At 44.2% G+C, this 18,466-nt stretch overlaps 2 protein-coding genes across 3 annotated transcripts in view; one reads left to right on the top strand and one right to left on the bottom strand.

Moving 5' to 3' along the window:
- The first annotated feature begins 7,404 nt into the window (after window positions 1-7,404).
- On the top strand, window positions 7,405-11,346 carry LOC129819105 (caspase-7-like). The gene is made up of 3 exons (XM_055875674.1): window positions 7,405-8,339; window positions 9,687-9,850; window positions 9,955-11,346. The coding sequence occupies exons 1-3, from the start codon at window positions 8,102-8,104 to the stop codon at window positions 10,402-10,404; spliced, it is 852 nt and encodes a 283-aa protein (XP_055731649.1). The 5' UTR covers window positions 7,405-8,101; the 3' UTR covers window positions 10,405-11,346.
- A 1,967-nt stretch (window positions 11,347-13,313) lies between these two features.
- Window positions 13,314-18,466, bottom strand: part of LOC129818231 (transcription factor 7-like 1-B) — a 31,720-nt gene continuing 26,567 nt past the window's right edge. For both annotated transcript variants that reach the window (XM_055873972.1, XM_055873971.1), the window contains exons 4-12: window positions 16,929-17,012; window positions 16,176-16,293; window positions 15,920-16,013; window positions 15,696-15,782; window positions 15,438-15,554; window positions 15,191-15,356; window positions 14,945-15,052; window positions 14,774-14,861; window positions 13,314-14,642 (exon numbers count right to left, since the gene is read on the bottom strand). In XM_055873972.1, the coding sequence (XP_055729947.1) occupies window positions 14,062-14,642; window positions 14,774-14,861; window positions 14,945-15,052; window positions 15,191-15,356; window positions 15,438-15,554; window positions 15,696-15,782; window positions 15,920-16,013; window positions 16,176-16,293; window positions 16,929-17,012 (1,443 nt within the window). In that variant the 3' untranslated portion in view covers window positions 13,314-14,061. The remainder of the gene's footprint in view (window positions 14,643-14,773; window positions 14,862-14,944; window positions 15,053-15,190; window positions 15,357-15,437; window positions 15,555-15,695; window positions 15,783-15,919; window positions 16,014-16,175; window positions 16,294-16,928; window positions 17,013-18,466) is intronic.

Raw genomic sequence — 18,466 nt, 5'->3', positions numbered from 1 at the left:
AAATCATCAACATGTATTGATCACATCTTTACTAATGCTGCAGAAATGTGCTTGAACGCAATATCCAGATCCATCAGATGTAGTGATCACAATATAGTAGCCATATGAAGGAAAACCAAAGTTCCAAAGGCTGGGCCTAATATAGTGTATAAAAGGTCATACAATACGTTTTGTAGTAATTCCTATGTGTTGATGTAAATAATATTTGTTGGTCCGTGGTGTATAGTGAGGAGCAGACAGTTGCACTAGACACATTTATGAAATTGCTTATCCCATTTACTAATAAGCATGTACCCATTAAGAAAATGACTGTAAAAACGGTTAAATCTCTGTGGATTGATGAGGACCTGAAAAATGTTATGGTTGAGAGGGTTGACACAAAAGGAATGGCAAATAAGTCTGGCTGCACAACCGATTGGAAAATGTACTGCAACTTGAAAAATCATGTCACTAAACTGAATAAAAAGAAGAAGAAACTACACTATCATACAAAGATAAATTACATAAAGAATGATAGTAAAAAGCTTTGGAGGACCTCAGCTCCATCTTTCATTGAATCAGACGGCTCATTCCTTACAAATCCGACTGATTGCCAACTACTATAATGATTTTTTCATTGGCAAGATTAGCAAACTTAGGCATGACATGCCAGCAACAAACGCTGACACTACACATCCAAGTATATCTGACCAAATTCTGAAAGACAAGAATTGTAATTTTGAATTCCGTAAAGTGAGTGTGGAAGAGGTGAAAAAAATATTGTTGTCTATCAACAATGACAAGCCACCAGGATCTGACAACAAGGATGGAAAATTACTGAGGATAATAGCGGACTATATTGCCACTCCTATTGCCATATCTTCAATTTAAGCCTATTAGAACATTCTGCTAACTAAGAATAGTAAAGCCCCCTTTACTGGCTCAAATAGCCGACCAATCAGCCTGTTACCAAACCTTGGTAAAGTTTTTGGAAAAAATGTGTTCAACCAGATACAATGCTTTTTTACAGTAAACAAATCGACAACAGATTTTCAGCACGCTTATAGGGAAGGACATTCAACAAGCACAGCACATACACACATGACTGATGATTGGCTGAGAGAAATTGATGCTAAAAAGATTGTGGGGGCTGTTTTGTTAGACTTCAGCGTGACTTTTAACATTATCGATCATAGTCTGCTGCTGGAAAAACGTATGTGTTATGGCTTTACACCCCCTGTTATTGTCAGGACCTGGTGTGAGAAAAAGTCACTAATAAATCGGCAGAACCCAGAAGATGAGGCAGACACAGCAGCACTAGAGACGGTGGTTTAATCAAAGGAAAGATCTTCCGGCAAAAATATAAATCCACAACGTCAAAAGAAAAGCCAAGAGACAAAAATAGATATTTTCCAAAATACAAAGAAAATCCACAAAGTGGTAAGAACAGCAAGGGAAAAAACAAACCTCAAAAGACTAATCCAAAATAAACAAGAACCAAAAACCAGAGAACCTCTGGAGAATCCAACAAGAGAAAAAGTTAACAGCATGGCTGGGGCTGGGTGCTAACGTACAAACACTGAGCAAAGAACTGAGGAACACACAGGGTTTAAATACCAACAAGGGAACGACATACAGGTGCAAACAATAATAAGAGCAAGGAAAAAACAAAAGGTTCAAAAAAGGTGCAATGGGGACATCTAGTGACCAAAACCTGAACAGTTCTGGCCAAAACCTGACAGTTATATTGTGGATAAAGAGTTACCTGTCTAACAAAACACAGAGGCTGTTCTTTAATGGAAGCGTCTCCAACATAATCCAGGTAGAATTAGGAATTCCCCAGGGCAGCTGTCTAGGCCCCTTACTTTTTTCAATCTTTACTAATGACCTGCCACTGGCTTTGAGTAAAGCCAGTGTGTCTATGTATGAGGATGACTCAACACTATACAAGTCAGCAACTACAGCGACTGAAATGACTGCAACACTAACAAAGAGCTGCAGTTAGTTTCAGAATGGGTGGCAAGGAAGAAGTTAGTCCTAAATATATATATTTTTTAAAGCATTGTATTTGGGACAAATCCTTCACTAAACCCTTCTAAATCTTGTAATAAATAATGTGGAAATTGAGCAAGTTGAGGTGACTAAACTGCTTGGAGTAACCCTGGATTGTAAACTGTCATGGTCAAAACATATTGATACAACAGTAGACAAGATGGGGAGAAGTCTGTCCATAATAAAGCGCTGCTCTACCTTCTTAACAGCACTATCAACAAGGCAGGTCCTACAGGCTCTAGTTTTGTCACATCTGGACTACTGTTCAGTTGTGTGCTCAGGTACCACAAAAAGGGACTTAGGAAAATTGCAATTGGCTCAGAACAGGGCAGCAAGGCTGGCCCTTGGATGTACACAGAGGGCAAACATGAATAATATGGATGTCAATCTCTCCTGGCTCAAAGAGGAGGAGAGATTGACTTCATCACTACTTGTATTTGTGAGAGGTATTGACATGTTGAAAGCACTGAGCAGTCTGTTTAAAAGACTAGCACACAGCTCAGGCACCAATGCATACCCCACAAGACATGCCACCAGAGGTCTCTTCACAGTCCCCAAGTCCAGAACAGTACTATATAGACCCATGACTACATGGAACTCTATTCCGCATCAGGTAGCTGATGCAAGTAGTAGACCAGATTTAAAAAACAGATTAAAAATACACCTTATGGAACAGCAGGGACTGTGAAGCAACATAAACATAGGCACAGACACATGCATACACACACACGTTAACATACGCAATATACACACATGTACACATGGATTTTGTGTTGTAGATATGTGGTAGTGGAGTAGGGGCCTGGGTATCCATAATAAATACAAATACAAATATCACTATTTTCTGTAACTTCCGATCCATTTCTGCAGTACAATTGACAACCATGACCATGAATGCTAAAAAGCCCACCTTACTGAAGCACATATTCTTCCCATCACTCTCTCTTGGTCTCTGCCTATCCACAGGAATCCTCTCAGTATCCCTCACCTTGTACCCATCTTCCTCTACCACTCTCTTCACTGCTTCAGCAAAGGACACTTTCTGTACTACTTTAACCCTGGCAACCACAACCTGCCTTTCTCTCACCGGACACTTCCGATCTCCAACCCCATGGGAACACCCACAGCTTACTCACACAACCTTCTCCACTGATACTACACATTCCTTCGTTTCATGCCCTCCTGCACACTTTTCACATCTAGGAATCTCCCTTCTAAACACTGCTGCAACATGCCCATAAACTTGACAGCTAAAACACAGTAGTATTTCCAGAACAAATGCTCTCACAGGGTAACATACACTCCTAACTTGACCTTGTCCGGCAAAGATTCTACATCAAAACTCAACAGGACAGACAATCTCTTCTCCTCGTGAATCTTCCATTTCAACTGATCATCTTCAACACTTAATGCACCCCGTTATCACCCCTTTCAATGACGCCCTGCTCCGGAGAGCAAATCAAGTCCTATTTCTTGTCTCTGATTGCATGATCTGGAGTGCCGGCTCCCTCTGGACTGAAGAAACACAATAAATCATCACTAATCCACTCCGAGTTACTCTCACCAACTCAACCGTCCCCAACCTCTTCTCCACCCAAACTGACACCACATATGGATCAGCCAAAATACAAGGATCCATTCTCTCCACAAAGCTCACTCCCATTGGACCAGAAACATCCTTTTCATCCTCAGGACGAGGCCTGAACTCGGCAGTCCTCACCGCAGGTACTACATCTATGCTATCGTCATGTTCCATCTCAGCTCCTAGAGAAAGAATCCCCCTTTTTGCACTTGATACCAACCCTCATCACCACACCTCTACACTCAGCACCTTCTCAGCAGTCATCACTGCACCTGTCACCACAATTAATTCACCCTCACTCTCATCACATTCCCTTTCCTCAGCTCTTCTAAAAGTTCTGTGCGATCCTCTATTCCATATTCAATTTAAACATATTCCACTTTTCACCTTTTTCCTTTATCCGCCATCTTCACCTTCACCAGATCTTTCCAGAAGGCTGTTGTAAATCCCTCACTCCATATTTATTCATAATGTGTTCTACTTTCTTCCTTTTTTCCTTGTCCGCCATCTTAACGACTTCCTTCAACCCTTCTTCCTCAAAATCATGTTGCTAGGGTTCATTCGGGTTCATTCGAAAAACACCCACAAACTCTTCTAAACAGTTCTTAACATAATTCATGCTTTATTGTAACTGAAAAGAAAGTAACCTAATTTATTTAACAAAAAACTATTTCGCATGAATGAGGGGGTTCGATTAATCTCACCTGTTTTACGCTGGCGCTCCACCCTCCTCACTTTCGCCCCCGATGACGTGACAGCCATTGCCTGGTTCAACCCGGGCCAGTGTAAAAGATTTCCCTTATTGGCTTTCCACGTTTCTGCTGCCGCATGTGGACGACATAAGCAGTATCTCACGACCAGAATGTCTCTCGTTCCCCCTACGGGTTTGGATGTGTCATAGAAAGAGATGTGACAACTGAAACTTCAGTACAAGCATAGCAGATAGACCAATATTCACGTAGTCTGTGTCTAAACACTCTTGGGAGCGTCGCTGGACAGCTATTCTCAGGTCTCTCCAAAGATGTTTGATCGGGTTCAAGTCCGGGCTCTGGCTGGGCACCTCAAGGACATTCAGAAAATTCTTACATTTAAGAATGTGTTCCTGGGGACGTTCAATGCTGCAGAAAAGTTTCGGTACCATTACCCAGATCTGTGCCTCGACACAATCCTGTCTCGGAGCCTGCCTGTTGTGCCCTGTCCCGGGGGTATTGTCGGACGGGTCCACAGTGTCTCCCGACCCTCCTGTCTCAGCCTCCAGTATTTATCCTGTAATAGTTAATGTGTCGGGGGCTAGGGTCAGTCTGTTATATCTGGAGTATTTCTCCTGTCTTTCTCTCTCTCTCTTTTTCTCTCTTTTTTTCTCTCTCTCTCTCAGAGGACCTGAGCCCTAGGACCATGCCTCGGGACTACCTGGCCTGATGACTCCTTGCTGTCCCCAGTCCACCTGGTCGTGCTGCTGCTTCAGTTTCAACTGTTCTGACTGCGGCTATGGAACCCTGACCTGTTCACTGGATGTGCTACCTTGTCCCAGACCCGCTGTTTCAACTCTCTAGAGACAGCAGGTGCGGTAGAGATACTCTGAATGATCGGCTATGAAAGCCAACTGACAGGTGCTGACCTGTTGCACCCTCTACAAACACTGTGATTATTATTATCTAACCTGGTCATCTATGAACATTGAACATTTTGGCCATGTTCTGTTATAATCTCCACCAGACACAGCCAGAAGAGGACTGGCCACCCCTGATAGGTTTCTTTCTAGGTTCTGGCCCTTCTAGGGAGTTTTTCCTTGCCACCGTGTTTCTACACCTGCATTGCTTGCTGTTTGGGGTTTTAGGCTGGGTTTCTGTACAGCACTTTGTGACATCAGCTGATCTAATAAGGGCTTTATAAATACATTTGATGGAGATACCTTTTTTTAAGTAGGGGTGTGAATCAGAAAACCAGTCAGTATCTCGTGTAACCACCATTTGCTCATGCAGCACGGCACATCTCCTTCTTATAGAGTTGATCAGGCTGTTGATTGTGGCCTGTGGAATGTTGTCCCACTCTTCTTCAATGGCTGTGTGAAGTTGCTGGATATTGGCGGGAACTGTAAAACGTAGATCCAGATCCAGAGCATCACAAACATGCTTAATGGGTGACATGTCTGGTGAGTATGCAGGCCATGGAAGAACTGGGAGATTTTCAGCTTCCAGGAATTGTGTGCAGATCCTTGCAACATGAGGCCGTGCATTATCATGCTGAAACATGAGGTGATGGCAGTGGATGAATGGCACGACAATGTGCCTCAGGATCTCTGTGCATTCAAATTACCATCGATAAAATACAATTCTGTTCGTTGTCCATATCTTATGCCTGCTCATACCATAACTCCGCCGCCACCATGGGATACTCTGTTCACAACGTTGACATCAGCAAACCGCTCGCCCACACAAGTCCATACACGCTGTCTGCCATCTGCCCGGTACAGTTGAAACCGGGATTCATCCGCGAAGAGCACAATTCTCCAGAGTGTCAGTGGCCATTTAAGGTGAGCATTTGCCCGCTGAAGTCAGTTACGACGCAAAACTGCAGTCAGGTCAAGACTATGGTGAAGACGACGAGCATGCAGATGAGCTTCCCTGAGTTTCTGACAGTTTGTGCAGAAATTCTTTGCTTGTGCAAACCTACAGTCTCAGACAATCCCGCAGGTGAAGAAGCCGGATGTGGAGGTCCTGAGCTGGCGTGGTTATACGTGGTCTGCGGTTGTGAGGCCGTTTGGACGTAGTGCCAAATTCTCTAAAAGGATGTTGGATGTGGCTTATTTTAGAGACATTAAGATTAAATTCTCTGGCAACAGTGCTGGTGGACATGCCTGCAGTCAGCATGCCAATTGCACGCTCCCTCAAAACTTGGCATTGTGTTGTGTGACAAGACTGCACATTTTAGAGTGACCTTTTATTGTCCCCAGCATAAGGTGCACCTGTGTAGTGATCATGCTGTTTAATCAGCTTCTTGATATGCCACACCTGTCAGGTGGGTGGATTATCTTGGCGAAGGAGAAATGCTCACTAATAGGGATGTAAAAAAATGTGTGTACAAAATTTGAGAGAAATAAGCTTTCTGGGATCTTTTATTTCAGCTCATGAAACATGGGACCAACACTTTACATGTCGCGCTTACATTTTTGTTCAGTGAACATTTCAAGTGCTTGCATTTGATTATTATTAATCAAATACAAACCTTGAATTGATTACTTGTGTACTCACGACCATCCCTAACAACAACTAAAAAGCAAAACATTCCAGTAGACTGTTCTTTCTGGTTATGTATGTGAATATAGCTGGTTAAATTTTCTGAAATTGACAATACCTGAGTAATGTGATTACTCAGAACCACTTACTCCTATTTATATAATGTGACTTTGAGACTGTCTTTGTGAAAGTGAAGCTATTGATGACGGTCTGCCCAGCAAGCCCTTTACAAATGAGATGAGCTGGTTATCCATTGCTATTGTATAGGTTGTGAAATATGGTTAAGTCCATAGATGAGCTAACACGGGTTTCCCTGATATGGCTTTCCCAGCAGACAGAAAAGAACATAGTAGATGAATGGAGGAGGAAATGAGGGAAAAACAGAGAAAGAGCAGAGTTAGGTAATACTGTGACGCAACAGCATGTGATCCTGACATACCGCTTCTGGCCTTCCAGGTGTGTTAGTGTAAAGGGCAGGGCTATTGGCAGTAGCCCATCTGTCTGCAAGTTGGAACAGTGTTCAGCTGCAGTATAAATACATACACACCTGAACCTGACTCATAAACACACAGACTTTACACTGACATTCTAAAGAAGCTGAGACACAGCTTAGGTGGACATTTACGTGCTGGTGGTGTATTCAGGTAGCTTTTACCTGCTGGTGGTGTATTCAGGTGGCTTTTACCTGCTGGTGGTGTATTCAGGTGGATATTTACCTGCTGGTGATGCATTCAGGTGGATATTTACCTGCTGGTGGTGTATTCAGGTGGCTTTTACCAGCTGGTGGTGTATTCAGGTAAATATTTACCTGCTGGTGGTGTATTCAGGTGGCTTTTACCTGCTGGTGGTGTATTCAGGTGGCTTTTACCTGCTGATTGTGTATTCAGGTGGATATTTACCTGCTGGTGGTGTATTCAGGTGGGTGTTACCTGCTGGTGGTGTATTCAGGTGGATATTTACCTGCTGGTGGTGTATTCAGGTGGGTGTTACCTGCTGGTGGTGTATTCAGGTGGATCTTACCTGTTGAACCTTACCCCAAGAGAGAAGTCACTCCATTCGGCACTCTGATCTACGCTCTTTCTATCACATTGGACTTTGTGCACAATATACTAGTACATTTGTCAGAGACAGTGAATCCGACCTAAACCCCCAGAGAGCAAGCAGAGATGACAGAGGCAAGGGATAGGTAGATACTCAAAAGAGACTGGTAGAAACCTTGAGAGGTACCAGACTGCAGCGACCAACTGGACCAATGGTCTCTAGATTTTTGGAAATGGCGCTGTGGAGACGGACAAAGGCTGGCAATGAGGAGTGTAACCGCGCTGTCCTGGTCGCAGTGTCGAACTTTGACCACGGTGTACCACTGTGCAGGAGGCCGGGGGCAGAGAAAGACGCCAAAAGACTCCACCGTACACTGACCAGACTGGGATACAGAGTGGACATACACACTGACCTCACCTCTCATGAGATGTACACACTCTTCAAGACAGGTAACACACACAGACACACACATACCTTAAACACACACACCCCTGCTCTACATCAGCTCTAAAACAATAAAAAATACTTTATATCCTGGTTTTATCCATTTTATCAAACGTATCAGAGTTCTTACATAATGTTAGCAATTAGGGGACGGTCACAGAGTCCACTGCAGCCCTGAATACAAAACAATTGAAAACCTACACTGAGTGTACAAAACATTAAGGACACCTATTCTTTCCATGACATAGACTGACCAGGTGAATCCAGGTGAAAGCTATGATCCCTTATTGATGTCCCTAGGTAAATCAACTTCAATCATTGTAGATGAACGGGAGACAGGTTAGGAAGGAATTTTAACCCCTGAGACATGGATTGTATATATGTACCATTCAGACGGTGAATGGGCAAGACAAAAGATTTACGTGCTTTTGAACAGGGTATGGTAGTAGATGCCAGACCCCACCTTGACCAAACTGTGGGAAGAATTGGAGTCTACATGGGCCAGCATCCCTGTGGAGTCCATTCCCCGACGAATTGATGCTCTTCTGAGGGCAAAAGGGGGAGCACACCTCAATATTAGGAAGGTGTTCTTAATGTTTGGTACAGTCAGTGTATAAACACACATAAACAGTGTACAAAACAAAACATTTAGGACACCTTCCTAACAGATCGTATCTCTTGTCTTGCCCATTCACCCTCTGAATGGCACACACACAATCTATGTCTCAATTGTCTCAAGGCTTAAAAATCCTTCTTTAACCTGTCTCGTCCCCTTCAGGGGGAGGCAGAGGAAAGATTATTTGCCATTCATTGTTATTTACAGTTACTTACAGTAGTAATCATAGGAGATTTGAAATACTGTATGTATGGCGTGCAGACAGAATGAAATGATGACACACACAAACACACACACGCACACTCACGAGACAGAATGTCCTAGTAATAAAGGATGAGACAGTCCTATACACACCTGTTTAATAACTACTGTGCAAATACCTGCGGACATATGCACACACCGTGCTGTGCCCTGCAGACAGGATGACAGATGGATAAGCTAATCTTTCACTAAAGCAAACTGTTCTGAGGAATCGCATACCACCATCACCACATGACCCAACAGGGGAGATAATGTTCTATTAATGTTTCTTCTTCTAACCAGTACAGCCAGAGAGGGATGGGCCGACCCATAGTCTGGTTCTTCTCAAGGTTTCTTCCTTTTAGGGACTGTTTCCTTGCCACTGTGCTGCTGTTAGCTCTTAGTGGGTCTAGGCCAGTAAAGCACTTTCTGACAAAACATTTATAAATTAATACAATTTCATTAATTGATTGATTGATGCATTGATTGATTGCAGAGAGCGAGCGGCCGGTGAAGGAGTGTTTCCTGGCAGTGCTGTCGTCTCACGGGGAGGAGGGCTGTGTGTTCGGGGCGGACGGAAGGCCGGTTAGACTGTCCCACATCTTCTCCTGCTTCAACAACTCACACATGGAGGGAAAGACCAAAATGTTCTTTATCCAGGTCAGTACCATTATCATCAATCACCACATCCACAACAAAAAATCAGTCAGTGATATGACAATCATCATTAGTAATCATCTCTCTCTCTCTCCCTTTCTCCTTAGGCGTGCCGTGGGGGTGAGCTGGATGATGGGGTGACAGTGGAGACGGATTCAGCAGGAAGTGATGTCACTGAGGACACTCTGTCTCAGTACCTGTCCATCCCCATGGATACAGCGGTGATGTACGCCACCACGCCAGGTTACGGGGCCTTCATGCACCCTCTGGGGGCTGTCTTCCTCCAGACACTCTGCATCCTATTGGAGGAGGAAGGGGGCAGGGCCTTGGAGCTGACACGCCTCCTGACACGCCTCTCCCACCGTGTAGCCTTTGGCTTCCAGGCCAAAGGTCGTCTACTGGGGGGGAAGAAGGAAATGCCTTGCTTCGTATCGCGACTGACCAGAGAGGTGTTCCCATTCGCCGAGCGCGGGAAGGAGGGCGGGGCCAATGGGCTTTCTGCAACGACATTGGTCAACCCAGAGTACAACAGACCTCGCAAACCATCTATAAGCTAAACCCAAAGTCTTTGTGAGATCTAAAGACACTTGTCGCTCACAGATTGATAGGGTAGACTTGCTCTGTCAGCTACATTAGTACAGATGATTTTCAATGTGTTGTTAGCCAGAGGGTTGTGAGTTCGTGCAAAGGTTGGGACAGAATTTCCACTCTGTTACTTGTGTGCATGTTCGTGTGCATAATAGAAACAGAACATTGTGAAGATCAGATATCTGGATAAAGGAACAGATCTGGAGGTGTTGATGGTTTCACCACAGAGTAGATGATTATGGCGTCTTCCTTTACAGACAACTGATGCATCTTCAAATATTATAGATAATGAACGGTATACTATGTTACTTGAGTCTATTTCTTTAATTCAAATGGCAACCTATGGCTAAGCTTCTGCTTCTATTTGAAACCATTAAATGTAAGTTGAACACGCATGCTCAATGTTGAGTGTGTTAAAAACGACTTTGCGTGTGACAATATCTTTTTTCATTCATTGCTTTGATAAATATAATGTTCAAGGTGTTTTTAGTATTTTAACTGAGACAATACATGACTGTATTCCTAAGTTGTAGCGCTCTGACTGGTACAGTGAGATGGAGAGTAAGTTGAAGAAGACACAGCTTCACCAGTCCAGGTAGACTAAAAGATTAAAGTCACACTATAGTCTCCTTTTCATCTCATTTACTTAAACAAAAGAAACATCTCAATAAGTGGCCCAGGTATCCTCATGACATGGCACAAGTGGGGTTCTCTATTTCTCAACTATTGTTCCCGCAAGTATGGGTGAGTCCATCAGACCAACTCCTTGAATGGCTGACTCCAAGAAGTTTGAACTTGTGTAATTTTTTGTTGTTGCTAAAAACGTGTTATTTTTTACCCTTAAGTGCGTGTATATTACTGTATAAGTGGGATATTGTTTTTCCAACTGTAAAAGTAAAAAGATTGCTGGATTGTGTCTTTACTCTTTGAACCCACATACTGAGCTGTGAGAAGGACTACAGGCCTTTCCCCAGACAGACAAGACAGGGAAAGAAGAACACATAACATGAACGCCTGTCACCTGATACACTCTGGCACATAATTACCTACCACAAACAAAGCACACTGATAAACCACCTCATAAACACATCTGATTCATATGTACTTCTCAGCACTATCACTTTCCGCTCTCAAGACTCATTTACAGTAATTTTTTATTTATTTAACTAGGCAAGTCAGTTAAGAACAAATTCTGATTTTCAGTGACGGTCTAGGAACAGTGGGTTAACTGTCTGTTCAGGGGCAGAACGACAGATTTGTACCTTGTCAGCTCGGGGATTTGAACTTGCAACCTTTCGGTTACTAGTCCAACGCTCTAACCACCAGGCTACCCTGCCACCCGTAAGACAGACTCTCTGCTGAGGAACTCTGAGGTCATGACCATAAGAGTTACATGTTTAATCATTAACCTGGGAGTTCCTTCAACCAGCTGATTAAATTTAGTAGAGCAACTGATACCATACACCTATGCATTTACATTTTAGCCATTGAGCCGACGCTCTTATCCAGGACTTACAGGAGCAGTTATGGTTAAGTGCCTTGCTCAAGGGCACATAAACATGTTTTACATGGTCGGGGATTCGAACCAGCAACCATTTAGTTACTTGCTCTTAACCCCTAAATTACCTGCTCCGAGTTTACCCAGGGCTGGTACAGACACACACACACACGACGTCTGCGTGCCAAATACCCAAGTTTAGCCTTGTTCCGATTGTAAGACGATTAGATCAGTGACTGTGCACTTTATTGTAGTAATAAAGGAGTTGGGGAAACTTGTTCTTGAACAGATCATATCTAAATCAAATCCAAATCAAATGTTACTTGTCACAAGCGCCAAAAACAAATGGTGTAGACCTTACAAGCCCTTAATTTCTTGAACTACATTTTTGGTTAAAAACATATTTACTAAATAAACTAAAGTAAAAATAAATAAAAATAAGTACATTTAGGTAGGGGTAAAGTGACTATGCATATAAATAAACAGTGAGTAGCAGCAGTGTAAAAACAAAGGGGGCGGAGGTGTCAATGTAAAAAGTCTGGGTGTCCATTTGATAAATTGTTCAGCAGTCTTATGGCTTTGGGGTAGAAGCTGTTAAGGACCCTTTTGGGACCTAGACTTGGCACTCCGGTACCGTTAGCCATGCGGTAGCAGACAGAACAGCATTACTTGGGCGATTGGAGTCTGACAACTTTTTGGGCCTTCCTCTGACAACGCCTAGTATATAGGTCCTGGATGTCAGGAAGCTTGGCCCCAGTGATGTACTGGGCTGAACGCACTACCCTCTGTAGCGCCTTGCGGTCAGATGCCATAACAGGCGGTGATGCAACCGGTCAGGATGCTCTCGATGGTACAGCTGTAGAACTTAAGGATTTGGGGACCCATGCCAAATCTTTTCAGTCTCCTGAGGGGGAAAAGGCGCTGTTGTGCCCTCTTCACAACTGTTTTGGTGTTTGGACCATGATAGTTTGTTGGTGATGTGGACACCAAGGAACATAAGCCGCTCCACTACAGCCCCGTCGATGTGAATGGGGGTGTGTTCGGCCATCCTTTTCCTGTAGTCCACGATCATCTCCTTTGTCTTGCTCACATTGAGATTGTTATCCTGGCGTCTCTGACCTCCTCCCTATAGGCTGTCTCATCGTTGTCGGTGATCAGGCCTACCACCATTATCGCCAGCCAACTTGGTTTTGTAGTCGTGCTTGGCCACTCAGTCATGGGTGAACAGGAGGGGACTAAGCACGCACATTTTATTTGTGCTGGTCAAACATTGAGGTTCATAGGAAACACTCACCTATGATGATGAGATCCATTGAAGATGCAGTGTGTTAATTAGAAAGACTATGCTACCAAAGGCAAGACAACACAGGAACAGACACGTTTCAGAAATAAGTAGATGTTTATTATCAAGACTCAGTCATATGGGGGGTTATAAAAGAATAGGGGAGGGAGGGAAACCAGATCTACACACATTACTACCACAAAGACTGAAACGTACATTGATCTATTTTTCTTAAAAAATGTACCTTTACTTTTTTGTATTTTATACAAGTAGCAAATTGGACAAATTAATACAAAAAAAAGGTAGGATGTTGCAATACCATTTGACAAAAAAAATGTAGTTACATGAAGCCAAGTTAAAAGAGGTGTGGTCAAATATTGACCAATAATTGTTTCCTTTTCATACTAATATAAAACCAGGTCTAATATCTATAAAAGGTTAAAAAAGTTTATTTACAGACAAAAAAAACAATTAAAAAGTAGGAAGAAATTGACCCTAATCCTAAGGCAACAGTGGGTGTTGCAGGCTTTCCCCCCCCAGCCCAGCACTAACATGATTCCGCTAATCAATGAATAATGATCTTCATTTAAACCTCTATTCAAACACTATTTAAATTGTGTGTGGTGCTAGGCTGGAGCATCATGTAGCCCTCAAGGAGTTGTTCACCCCTGCCCACAGAGTAGAGAGGACTCTCCAACACACTGATAGGGGGTCAGATATTTTTTCATCCCACCCATGATTAGACAGGGTTTAGAGGTATCTGTGGTTAGGGGTAGTGTAACGCTTAAGGTTACGGCTGGCCTTAGAGGAATCTGATCATAGATCTGTGGTTAGCGTCTTTGGGTTTTAATTATTATTTCTAGTGACGAGGGAGAGTGGCTGGGACTGGAGCATGGCATGATGGGAGCTCATTGTTGATTGGTGGATAGAGGTGGGAGGAGCTAAGCCAGAGGCAAAGGGGATTGGTCGAGACAGAAGTGATGGAGTCTGTTTGCTGGATGAGCTCATGTGGAGAGAAAATGGGGGATGAGAGGAGGGGGATGAAGATGAAGAGGTATTGGGGGTAGGGGGCGGGGGGAGGTGTGTGTGAGTTAATAAATGTGAATGTGTGTGAGACTGGATGTGGGTGTAAGCCTGACCGTGTGTGTCCCTGTGTGACTGCAGACGAGGGGGTTTGGTGGTGAGGGAGAGGGGCTGGACCTGCTCAGGATGTGTGTGCTCGGAGTGTGAGTGTGTGTGTTCGGTGTGTGTGGGTGCGGGAGCGGCAGGGGAGGCCAGAGCAGTGGTGGGCGTGGCTGGAGAGTCCAGAGAGGAGGCGGGACTAGCCTGGGACAGGTGTGTGTGTGTCAGGTGTGTGTGAGACACACTGGATCTCTCCTGAGTTCCATAGGACACACACGACTTCTTGAGCTGCGCGGAGAAGTGCTCTATAGACAAAATAAAAACACACTGATCAGTCTTGCTGTTACTTTGCAGTTATGTCATTAAGTAGAACAGAGTAGGTCACTTCTCACGTCTTCATATTGCTCTGATCTTGAATGTATTAGGTGGTTCTTACCCTCTGGAGCAGCTGACTGGGGGTGTGTCATCTGTCCCTCTGGAGCAGTCTCTGACCTGCCATCTCTCTTCCTTTTCTTCCTCTTCCCCTGCACACACACACAAAATCACATCACATCCTCCACCACCACACAGCAACCAATCAAATCACTACTAAATAATTACTACTTACGTAGTTGTCTCTAGCTGACCATCCAGGGTACAGTTGGGAGTGTAGCTGTCTCTCCTTGCGGGCCATATCATAGTACTTAGACTGCTCCTCACGAGACAGAGTGTGCCACTGTAGACAGACACACAGGGTTAACACACACACTCCCTTCTGGAGCATAGGTCATTGACCACAACGTTCAGCATGAACGCACACATCATACAAACAATGACCGTTTGTGAGCACGCATACACACACACTGCCACTCACCCTGCGTCCCAGAATCTGGTTGATGGCAGCGCTCTCCTTCAGGGTGCACTCAGCCACCACCTTGGGTCTCTGCTCCTTCATGTACAGCATAAAGGCATTCAGAGGCTTCTTCACGTGAGGCTTCTTCTCCTCCTTCTCTCCGGCCCCCATAGACACAGCACACCTCCTACACACAACACAGAGTTACGGAGTCAGCAACAGGGGTGTGAGAAAGGTGTGTGGTTTAAAGAGCTGTGTGTGTACGTACCCGTGTTGGTTGCCATCTCTCGGTTCCTGTTTGATCGCCGTGGAAACGATGGCAGGGTGGGGGACTGACGTCTGGGGAGGCGGGACCATGTGGGGTGAGAAACGACTGGACACAAAGCTGTCAAACACACACCATACCACAAACATAAATAACAATTAAATGACATGTTTGCAATCTTTACAGAAGTACAGTCTTCACAGTATGTAGTCTCCAGAGGAGTGATACGTGGATGTGTGTAAGTGATTAGGTGAGCTGTACCTGGACATGGAAGAGTTCAAGGCGAGAGCTGCAGGGTAGGATGGTCTAAACCCCCCCACTGGAATACCGTACATGGACTGGCCCTGCCTGGAGACAGAAAACGAGGGAGGGGTAACAGTGTCACTTTTGTAATAGCATATGTTGTGCTAAAAAATGTTGGCAAAATAAACTAAACCATTATTGTATTTATCATGAGAGTTTGAATGGGCGTGTGTGTGACTCACAGCCAGCTCAGCGGGTGTGTCATGTGTTCCATGCCTCCAGGAGAGAGAGGGTAGTAAGGAGAGAGCTCTGCTGGGTGGGGGGTGGGGGGAAGACCTGGAGAGGGGAGAGCAACATATAAATCTGTTGTTATATAGCAACAAGTGTCATCTGACAGATATCAAACGTAAAATGTGAATCACCTAGAATTTAACATTAATACTGAGTATTCCAGACAAAAGCAGAAAGAGGGATGAGAGAGGAGAGGAACTTTCATACCCGTGTCAGCTGAGAGGTGAGGAGGGGGTGTCCGTGGGGGGAAGGGGTCTGGACTGTAGGACAGGAGTGGGGAGAAGGGGGACAGATGACTATGCTGCACCACTGGTACCTTATTGGACTAGAGAGAGAAAGAGAGGGAGATAGAGAGGGATTAGATTTGGAACAGCTATACAATGCTTTCAAATCGACATGAGCCTTGGCCCTAGGGCCTGGGGTTGTTTCTGGGCTGACTGACTGTATCAGTGAGAGGGAGCGAGTCCTCCACCAGGTCTTCAGGGATATCCTCAGATACCCAACACACACTCCGTTACATACACACACTCATCTCATACACACGCGCGGTCCTGGTCTCTTTTTCAGAACACACACAGCCATCGCTACACACACCACCCGGAGGTGCTAAAGTCCTCATTGTCTCTGGACGGATTAACACCATTCAGCTTTAACATTCCTGCGTCTGTCTGTCTACAGCAGGTTTGAGGGAGGTCAGGAGGGTGTGTGTGTGAGTGAGCATGGAGGGTGAGGGAGGACACAATTCAGGTCACCCGAGTGGCATGTGTGGATATTCCAGGAGACTGATAGTAGCAGAGCAGGGTAACTAACCACAGTAAGTTTTGTAATACAAACAAGGTATTTCAGTAAAGTATGTAGCTAGAAGCTTACTTGCTACGTACAGTTGTCCTTTTACATGTTATGTGTCAGGGCAAGTGATGTCACTGCACAGTCACTAGACTGTAGTGCACACACACTCACCATGTGAGCAGGGGAGGGAGAGCGAGGGTCTTTTAAAGCAGAAGTTCCAGGAACATCCAGCATGGGCCACTTCATCTGTAGATACTAGAGAGAGCGAGCGAAAGTGATTTAAAACATACGACTTTGATTCATTGTTTGCATGCACTACATATTAAAAAAGATTTAATGGACAAATATGACATATCGTGAAACGGGTATGAAGAGGGGTGTCTGTGGAGGGACGTACGAGGGAGGATGTGTGTGCAATAGGTGTGTGTTACAGAGTGTGAGAGGTTGAGAGAGTGAATTCCGATGACTCTCCACATGGGTCAGATTAATGTATGCAGACAGACACACACACCCCCCCCCCCCCCTATGTGGTGAGTGTATCAGTCAGGCCCCAGCTGCACGTCTCTCTACATTAGGGTTTATGTGTGGGAACGATTGCTTTTAGAAAAGCCAGCGCTTAAACATAGTGTTTCCCCTAGGATTTCTTTTCTGCAACCGTGGCAAATTTAGCAGGGTGGAACGGGGGGAGTGGTAGTGGGCATGGGCAATGGGCATGGGCAGTGGTGCAGTTTTAGAGGCCCTCTTGGCTACGGACTAAAATAAAATGTTTTTTTATTTCAACTTTATTTTAAAACCAATTTCCTGCAATTATACACATTTTACCATGAGGAAGATAGAATATTATACAGTTTTGAAGCTTGTTTCCTGCAATTTTATACATTTGTCATGGGGGCTAAGAGACAAATTGCAGTTTCAAAGCTAATCTCCTGCAATTCTGCAATGGTCATGGCTTATGCCTTGCTCTTATGCTATCTGAGTTACTGAAACAAATCAATGTGGGGCCCATGCCGTGACATTTTTGGAATTTCAGATTCTCCCTGACTGTAGTTTTTATTTTGGTGATTGTTAGTTCTCAAATATAATCTAATTTTAAAAACTGTATTGCTCTCAATCTTTTCTACATACTTTAAATCTGGTTTTAGCCGTTTAAGCTTCCACTGAAAATGTTTTACCTTCCGAAACCCTGGCCACAATTTAGCAGCTGCAGTGCACCACTGCTAAATGCATATAAGGGAAACACTGACGTAAACCACAACAGCTCAGGGGTCAGTCTCCACTCAAAGGAAGTGAGACAGGAAGGAAGAAGTGATAAGCGAGGGGGCTAAAAATGGACATGGCAATTTGCAGGAGTAGAGAGGTCTAGTATCTGTGTAGGGACAAGAATCTTGAGGTGGAAAGTGACCTAGAGGTCGAGAGAGGAGTAGTAAGATGTGCCATAGAGGGGGAGAGAACGTGTGTGACGGGTATAATGCAGGGGTTCTCAAAGTTGACAGGGGTCTGCGGATGTACTGCAGGGAGTAGATTATTTTTAGAATTAATATTACTAACAGATCAAACAAATGTTGGCCAAGGGCTCCGTGGAATAAGTTTAGAGTGTAATACAATATTATTAATCTACAGTTTGTGTAAACCTTGGCCACCTGGGCCTGGGATGGATATTGATATGCAAAAATGACAGGCATAAATGTACTGCAATTTCAACTTTAAAA

This window comes from Salvelinus fontinalis, chromosome 21 (genome assembly GCF_029448725.1).
Source record: "Salvelinus fontinalis isolate EN_2023a chromosome 21, ASM2944872v1, whole genome shotgun sequence".
NCBI classification, from domain to species: domain Eukaryota; kingdom Metazoa; phylum Chordata; class Actinopteri; order Salmoniformes; family Salmonidae; genus Salvelinus; species Salvelinus fontinalis.
This window is presented reverse-complemented; position numbering and strand designations above follow the sequence as displayed.

What these genes read in the sequence shown, in the direction of transcription:
- LOC129819105 (XM_055875674.1), top strand. Translation starts at nt 8,102, where the DNA reads ATGGTCTCTAGATTTTTGGAAATGGCGCTGTGGAGACGGACAAAGGCT. An exon ending in GTACACACTCTTCAAGACAG is followed by an intron (nt 8,340 to 9,686) that starts GTAACACACACA and finishes GATTGATTGCAG; the next exon opens with AGAGCGAGCGGCCGGTGAAG. An exon ending in CCAAAATGTTCTTTATCCAG is followed by an intron (nt 9,851 to 9,954) that starts GTCAGTACCATT and finishes CTTTCTCCTTAG; the next exon opens with GCGTGCCGTGGGGGTGAGCT.